The sequence below is a fragment of the Brienomyrus brachyistius genome, chromosome 3, assembly GCF_023856365.1.
Source record: "Brienomyrus brachyistius isolate T26 chromosome 3, BBRACH_0.4, whole genome shotgun sequence".
NCBI classification, from domain to species: Eukaryota; Metazoa; Chordata; class Actinopteri; order Osteoglossiformes; family Mormyridae; genus Brienomyrus; species Brienomyrus brachyistius.
The window spans coordinates 37,065,988-37,072,992 of NC_064535.1; the positions used below are offsets into that span (position 1 = coordinate 37,065,988).

The 7,005-nt window shown below is 49.1% G+C and overlaps 2 protein-coding genes across 3 annotated transcripts in view; one reads left to right on the forward strand and one right to left on the reverse strand.

Moving 5' to 3' along the window:
* cog5 (component of oligomeric golgi complex 5) overlaps nucleotides 1-4,016 on the reverse strand; it is a 26,988-nt gene extending 22,972 nt beyond the window's left edge. Inside the window, exons 1-6 of the mRNA XM_049007907.1 lie at nucleotides 3,890-4,016; nucleotides 3,094-3,233; nucleotides 2,628-2,685; nucleotides 1,784-1,838; nucleotides 1,607-1,676; nucleotides 1,318-1,438 (exon numbers count right to left, since the gene is read on the reverse strand). Of these exons, the coding sequence (XP_048863864.1) occupies nucleotides 1,318-1,438; nucleotides 1,607-1,676; nucleotides 1,784-1,838; nucleotides 2,628-2,685; nucleotides 3,094-3,233; nucleotides 3,890-3,938 (493 nt within the window). The 5' untranslated portion in view covers nucleotides 3,939-4,016. The remainder of the gene's footprint in view (nucleotides 1-1,317; nucleotides 1,439-1,606; nucleotides 1,677-1,783; nucleotides 1,839-2,627; nucleotides 2,686-3,093; nucleotides 3,234-3,889) is intronic.
* On the forward strand, nucleotides 3,980-6,699 carry dus4l (dihydrouridine synthase 4-like (S. cerevisiae)). Of its 2 annotated transcripts, none has more exons than XM_049007914.1 (6): nucleotides 3,980-4,112; nucleotides 4,727-4,848; nucleotides 4,957-5,074; nucleotides 5,475-5,597; nucleotides 5,779-6,005; nucleotides 6,384-6,699. In XM_049007914.1, exons 2-6 carry the CDS (start codon nucleotides 4,782-4,784, stop codon nucleotides 6,629-6,631), a joined length of 783 nt encoding a protein of 260 aa, XP_048863871.1. In that variant the 5' UTR covers nucleotides 3,980-4,112; nucleotides 4,727-4,781; the 3' UTR covers nucleotides 6,632-6,699. The 2 variants fall into 2 exon arrangements, with proteins under 2 accessions (XP_048863871.1, XP_048863870.1); XM_049007913.1 differs by having other exon boundaries at nucleotides 3,990-4,639.
* Nucleotides 6,700-7,005: the final 306 nt, after the last annotated feature.

Here is a 7,005-nt window from a genome sequence, read left to right on the forward strand (position 1 = left end):
CAGGGACTTCTGGTACATCCTTACCCCCCATGCTGCATGTGAAGTGCTCAGTTTCCATTTTCACCCCTGTGATGGATTTGAGAAGCGGAGCTGATAGACAGAGGCCAGCTGCTGGGTACCGCGCGGAGCTCGCCTGCCTGCCCGCCCACCTGCCCTCCCTCGGCCGCGGGCTGGGTACCGCGCGGAGCTCGCCTGCCTGCCTGCCCGCCTGCCCTCCCTCGGCCGCGGGCTGGGTACCGCGCGGAGCTCGCCTGCCTGCCTGCCCGCCTGCCCACCTGCCCTCCCTCGGCCGCGGGCTGGGTACCGCGCGGAGCTCGCCTGCCTGCCTACCTGCCCTCCCTCGGCCGCGGGCTGGGTACCGCGCGGAGCTCGCCTGCCTGCCTGCCCGCCCGCCCTCCCTCGGCCGTGGGCTGGGGACCAACTCCACAACTTGTGTTTGACCATGAGCTGTGCATCACATACTGGGGCCAGAGAACCGATGTGAGATGGTCCGCGTGAAGAGGGGTCACAAGGCTCGATCCCAGCCACGATCTGGACAAGGGGCCGAGCACAGCCATTGCGAGTAACTCACCAACGTCCACTTCACTAGTTAATTGCACTGATCATGATTCCAACCTGTTCGGATGACGGGATCGACTCCTCCATACTGTCAATGTCCACTGTGCTCTTAAATAAACCTGATCACTGCTACTCACATTCTCTTATGTACTGTTTTATATAGACAGACACTGCACGCATTACACACACTCAGGACAAGCAGCCTTATGCATCAGCCACTCAGCCCCCTGCTGCCCAACCCTGGATTGAAATCGCATCAGAAGTCAGGCAGATAAAGTCTACTTTCACCTACAGGTCTGTTATTAATGCAGCTGGGCTACCTGGAGTAGATTACAGAAGGTGCACCAGAACCAGAAGAGAGGCACAGACATCCTGGCCCGCGCACGCGTGCGTGCACACACACACACACACACACACACACACACACACACACACACACACACACACACACCCTTGTAAATGACCAGGCTGACTGTGTGACGATGCTGAAAGGTGCGGGGAACCAGAGGCCATTAGGGAGATCTCACACTCCACTCGATAATCACAACACGCAGGACACAAACAACAACAACGCTTTAAACAGGAGAAACACTCTCTCAAGAGGGCAGCTGATTCCCCAGATATTAACACCGTATTATGAGATACATATGATAAAGACTGAGGGGTCCAATTAAGCCAGTGAATGAAATGAAAATAAGAAACGGCAGACAGGGAGGCGGAGAGGAACAACTCTGATCTCTCACACGCACACATCCTCACCCAGCTCGTTGAGACTCTGCGCCGCCTTGGTGACCTCACGGCTGCCTCCCTGCAGCTGGCCCTGCAGCCGCTTGCTCAGGTACAGGATGCGGATTATGCGGCGCAGCAGGTCACACGCCACCTAGAGGGCAGGGAGAAAACAGGCGGTGAGGAGCGGTGGGCAGGGCCGCCACGGTCATGATCTCGCTGCGACCGGAACGACGCGGCAGAACGCCTCAGGCATGTGCTGAATGAGCAGTAATCTCAGAATCGTTTTCCTCAGCGCCCCCTACCAGGCGACGACACGCACCTGCAGTCGTGCCAACTGGGCAGTCCGGGCGACGATCTTATTGTAGGGGTCGACGATCTTCGTCCGTATCCTGCAGGGTGACGGCATGAGATCGGTTAGTCCAAACTGCCCCACGGCCCCACATGCGTACCAGATAGACCGCCTTGCGGCTCTCGTGGCAATATGAGGAAAGGGTACCTGTCCACGGCTCCTTGCAGGGCAGCGATACGGGTCTGCATCATCTGGAGCACTCCTGAGGTCAGACAGCGCATTCCAATCATAATTCACCCCCACGATTCCAAGCGATAGGGTGAGATGACTGACGATATACTGGATCAAACCAGAGTCACGCATGCTGTGACAACTAACCTCCCTCAACAAAATGAATGTCATGGTGGGTTTCAAGTTTAGCATGTCGCTGCAAAGCAAGGATGTGTATTTAGTAGGGAAATAATCCTACTACTGAAACTATAGGGCAAGACCCTCCGGTGGTGTACAAAGGAATTGCAGCAGGGGCTGCATTTGAAGGGGACAAAAACAGAACTGTGTGGGTTCTGATTTGGGAGCAGATCTATTTTGAAATGGTGATTTAGATATTTAAGAAATTACGTAAACACGTATTTACAGCCACCAGGTAGAGTGTGTGTGTGTGTGTGTGTGTGTGTGTATGTGGGGGGGGGGTGGTGGTCGGGACAGGGAAGCCTTGTCAAAAAAAACATCTGATTACCTGCTTTAAACCATATCAGTCACAGAGAGAAATATTAAGCTGTACTCTCCTTACCATCAACGGCATTGGTATCGCAAATGCTACAAGATTCTCTTCACTATAGTGCCATCTAGTGGAATTTTACAAAGGTGCTGAACAAATCTTCAGTATCAAGAAAACAAGAAACCACCCCAAGCCTATATAAATGCATATTCCCATTTTCATACATTTTTGGCTGACCTATGAGAATGGAGTTTGTAACCATCAGTTACCGCAATGGAATTTCAGTAAAAACCAACGCTGACTTTTAGAGGATTAGCAGTGAGAAGGACTTGCCTTCTAAGGACTCGATCCCCGTTGCCTGAGCCAGCAGATCTTCATGTCTGGCCACAACCTGGAGAGCAACAGAAATCAACATGATTCACCAGAACCAGAGAATGTACCAGACCGCACAACACATAAGTCAGTCTGCTATGGACTAACTTAACGAGGACAAGTCAGTCCCTCCAAGTTTAAAATCACACTTAAGATTAAGGTTGACTTTAACTGATCCACGGGGGAATTCTGGTGGATACAGCAGTGAGGTCGATAGAACACAGTAAAGACAGTAAAACATGATGCAAACAATTTTAACAAGTATACAGTACTCAGATATAATATTCTAAAAACAAAATATTGTAGAAAATCCATTCCAACAGCAATGAGTTTGCTAAACATGCATCAATACCTCCCTTCCTGTCCCCTGCCCTATCATAAAGGGGTTCTGCGTCTTAGAGCCCCTGGCCCTCCTGGCGCTCCGTACCTGCACGTGCAGCTCCTTGTCCAGCTGGCTGATCCCCTGCGCCAGTTTAGCCAGCTGCTCCGCAATAATGGCATTGTGGATGGCCTGGGCCGTGTACGTCTTCACGTCGAAATCTTCCGAGCAGAAGTCTGCGTAACACTCTGTGAGTGAGAGCAAAGGCTGCTTTCACTGCAATGCATATTACTGCCAGTCTGACATGTTCACATTAAGCCACCGTAACAGACTGGAAAAACATTAAATTCATAATTTTTTCTATGAGGAAGGGCTAAAGACGAGGTATGCGAGAGAATATAAAAGGCTCAAATACACTTTATATTTAAGAAAACACTGAATGACGGTCGTACTTATAACAGCAATGATGGAGAACAGGATTACATCTAACAATGTTCTGACACGCGAGGTTTTCCCTCTCACAAACGTCGGTACTACGCTGAAGACCCGTTTTAGTGGTTTTAATTTCCAAGTTAGGACTGGCGAGCGTGTTTCGGGGCGTTTTTATTATAAAGCCTGATTAAATGTCATACTACTGTCAACCGGACGGCTAAGGTAATGCGAAATAAAACTAGCCCACGCAAGTGTCCCGCGGATAGTTTGAAGCAAATCGACAAATTTCCTCCATAAACAGAAATAGAAAGCACTGTTTGTGGGAGTAAAACACCTAATTCTGTTAGCTAACACTGCTAAAGCTCATGACAAACATGTATCTGCTTAACGCTGACCCTGCCTGAAGCTCATGAGAATGAGAGAGAGAAAGCATTACAATTATGAAGCATGAAAACAAAATAGGCAGTCTTACCATCTTTTAGAAGTGCATTTGTAGAGGTATCGCCTTTGCTTCCTTCCATGTTGGCGACTGGCCGGTGACGCAAAAACCCTGCGCCCGTCGCTCTGACGCCACACCAAGATGTACACGTGGAAACGCGGAATAATTCAAACGAAACATAATTCCACGTTTAATTAAAACAGAAATAATATATTTAATCAGACTGAATTTGGAATGCATTTGCGGTTTTTAAGAGGTCAGTGGGTCAAAGATGAAAGGTAACCCCAGTACTTGGTGACGTTGCCAGGAGGATGTTCTATTGAATCTTTCCTGAAACGTATCGAATAAAACAAACAAACAAAAAAATAACATACTGGGACTGGTTCTGCTAGTTATTTTTGAGGTGAAGAAGCTCTGCTGTGGAAGTATCAGAAGATGGATTTAGTTTTTAAGAGGAAAAACCGGCATCCATTATCCACAAATACATATATTTCTATACGTTTCTGAAGTGTTTTATCTTTAAATACGATCTGCGAAACGTATCCTTCCACGGAAAAGAATTTGATCAAAAGACACCCATAATGGGACGCCTGGGTGTTTGATTGTAACACTTGTCTGGACGAGCTTCTCGTGGTACTTCTCAGTGGTCCATGATTTCGGGGTTTGAGTGGAATCGCTGTCGGGCGGGAGTACAAACATGGATTCAAACTCGAAAAACATCATGGACATGTTTGAAAGGGGTAAAGTAGTTAAAATCTGTGCTCCGATGGTTCGTTATTCTAAGTAAGTGCGTGGGATTTCAGTTTTCTCTTGTATACCAAATGTGTGTAGTACGCGGCGAAATCATCCACCGCATGTCACCATTTGCAGGCTGGCGTTCAGGTCCCTGGTGAGGAAATACGACTGCGATGTATGCTTTACTCCTATGATCATTGCAGCCGACTTCATGCGATCAGCCAAAGCAAGAGACAGTGAATTTACAACCAATCAAGGTTAGGCTCAAGTTACAGGAACAAAAGCGGAGTAAAAAATATTTCATGTAGTATTTAAAAACCGTTATCTGGTGGTGAATCGATGGCTCTTATTGTCTCACTCCTCAGCGGATCGCCCGCTGGTCGTGCAGTTTGCCGCTAACGACCCCCAGACACTAGCTGAAGCGGCCAGCGCGGTGGCCCCCTTCTCCGACGGCGTGGACCTCAACTGCGGCTGTCCTCAGAGGTAGACATACCCCAACGACCGACTGTTGGCTCACAGATAGTTAAAACCAAACTAAGGGTGTGCATTAGGATGTAGATGGTAAGAGCATGCCCCGACCAACGTGGGCGTAAATTATAAGATGGCTTGTAATAATCAAAACCAGACAATACAACGCCCTGGACCCCCTTAACCTGGTGGAAACCTCAACCCCACTCGTGTGTGCTTAGAAGGGTAGAGGTTCATGGCTGAGACGATTGATTGTTGAGAAGATTGCAGCACAGTTGCTACACAACACACTGTAGATATATATGTATATTTAGTTATTGTACAATGATAATAAAGATTCTGATTCTGAAGATTGATCTTGAGGCCTGCTGATGGTTCGATTTATAGAGAGATAACAAATCTGTTTTTTCCGCAGATGGGCCATGGCAGAAGGGTACGGTGCATGTCTGATAAATGATCCCGAGCTGGTGAGGGACATGATACAGCAGGTCCGATCCCGAGTGGAGAACCCCAGATACAGCGTCTCTATCAAAATACGGTAAGGGCTGACGGCTGCATTTCACAGACAAGCATCAGCAGCTCCAGAATCCTCATCGATTTAGCCCTTGTGTTGTACCGGCCGTAACGAATTTGTAATTGCCGTTTCTTTTCGTTATTGGCATTCTGAGCGGTTTATCGTGCGTTTTCTCCCGAGCGTGGTCTTCTGCTTCTTCACTTAGGATCCACAAGGACCTCAGGCGGACCGTGGACTTGTGCCAGAAGGCTGAGATGGCCGGGGTGTCCTGGGTGACCGTCCACGGCCGGACCGTGGAGGAGAGGCACCAACCGGTCCACTATGACGCCATAAGGACCATCAAGGACAGCGTCTCCATCCCAGTGATCGCCAACGGGGATGTGAAGAGCCTCAAAGATGTGGAGTCTACCTGCTTGCGCACTGGGGTCGATGGTAAATGGACATTTAATAGGTCAGACCTGGAATACGCTGTTTAATGGGGATGGTCTGTCCCTCATCAGGGGTATGGGGACAGAAAACAACATACAGTATAAAGCATAGAGGAGAATCTTGTCACTTGTGACCGGTCCCTTATTGGCAACTCACCCTAGCAGCAATAGTACCTAAGCTGGCTCCTTCGCAGCTGTCTGCTTGTGATGTCACATCTGTCTCATCACTGTGGGCAGACAAGTGCCCAGGAGGTGGTCAGTGTAGTAGGATGCTCCCTTTAAACCTATAGCCATTTTCTCCTGCTAAACACAGCTGATATCTTCCATAAAGTCTGGGAAATGTCACCGGCTATGTTTGAGGTCCTCCGTACGTGTCGTTTAGGTGTGATGGTTGCCCGGGGTCTGCTGGCCAATCCCGCCATGTTCGCTGGCTATGAAAACACGCCGCTGGAGTGCGTGTGGGACTGGGTGGACATCGCCCTGGAGCACGGCACGCCTTTCACGTGTTTTCACCAACATCTGATCTACATGTTGGAGCGCGTCAGCTCGCCGGCGGAGAGGAGGGTGTTCAATGCGCTGTCCAGCACCTCGGCCGTCATCGACTACCTCCGCCATACCTACAGCTCCTGACTGCCACAGATTCCCTGCCGTTAAAGCCGAAACTTGTTTTATTTAATAAAAATTACTTTTAATGCAGAGGAGACAATCAGTCGTCGTTCTCAGTGTCCCAATTTTGCATCGGTCCTAATATTTAAAGAGCCCTGAACAGGCTTCCGTATCTATCAGCTCCAGTACCTGACATGATGCTTTGTGCCATTTGTACACTACAGCTTGGGGGGGGGGTCATAGCACCGATTTGGTCATTTATCTGCTGTCCATCCGGCGTTTTTCTGTTAAGGGCCCAACAGTGGTGCGACTGCTCTGCCAACCGCGGGATTTGAACCAGCAACCTTCTGTTGTCAGGCCTCACCTGCAGAGTGTTTTGTGCATTTGGAATATATTTA

What these genes read in the sequence shown, in the direction of transcription:
- dus4l (XM_049007913.1), top strand. Translation starts at nt 4,554, where the DNA reads ATGGATTCAAACTCGAAAAACATCATGGACATGTTTGAAAGGGGTAAA. An exon ending in TGAATTTACAACCAATCAAG is followed by an intron (nt 4,849 to 4,956) that starts GTTAGGCTCAAG and finishes CTCACTCCTCAG; the next exon opens with CGGATCGCCCGCTGGTCGTG. An exon ending in AGCGTCTCTATCAAAATACG is followed by an intron (nt 5,598 to 5,778) that starts GTAAGGGCTGAC and finishes TTCTTCACTTAG; the next exon opens with GATCCACAAGGACCTCAGGC.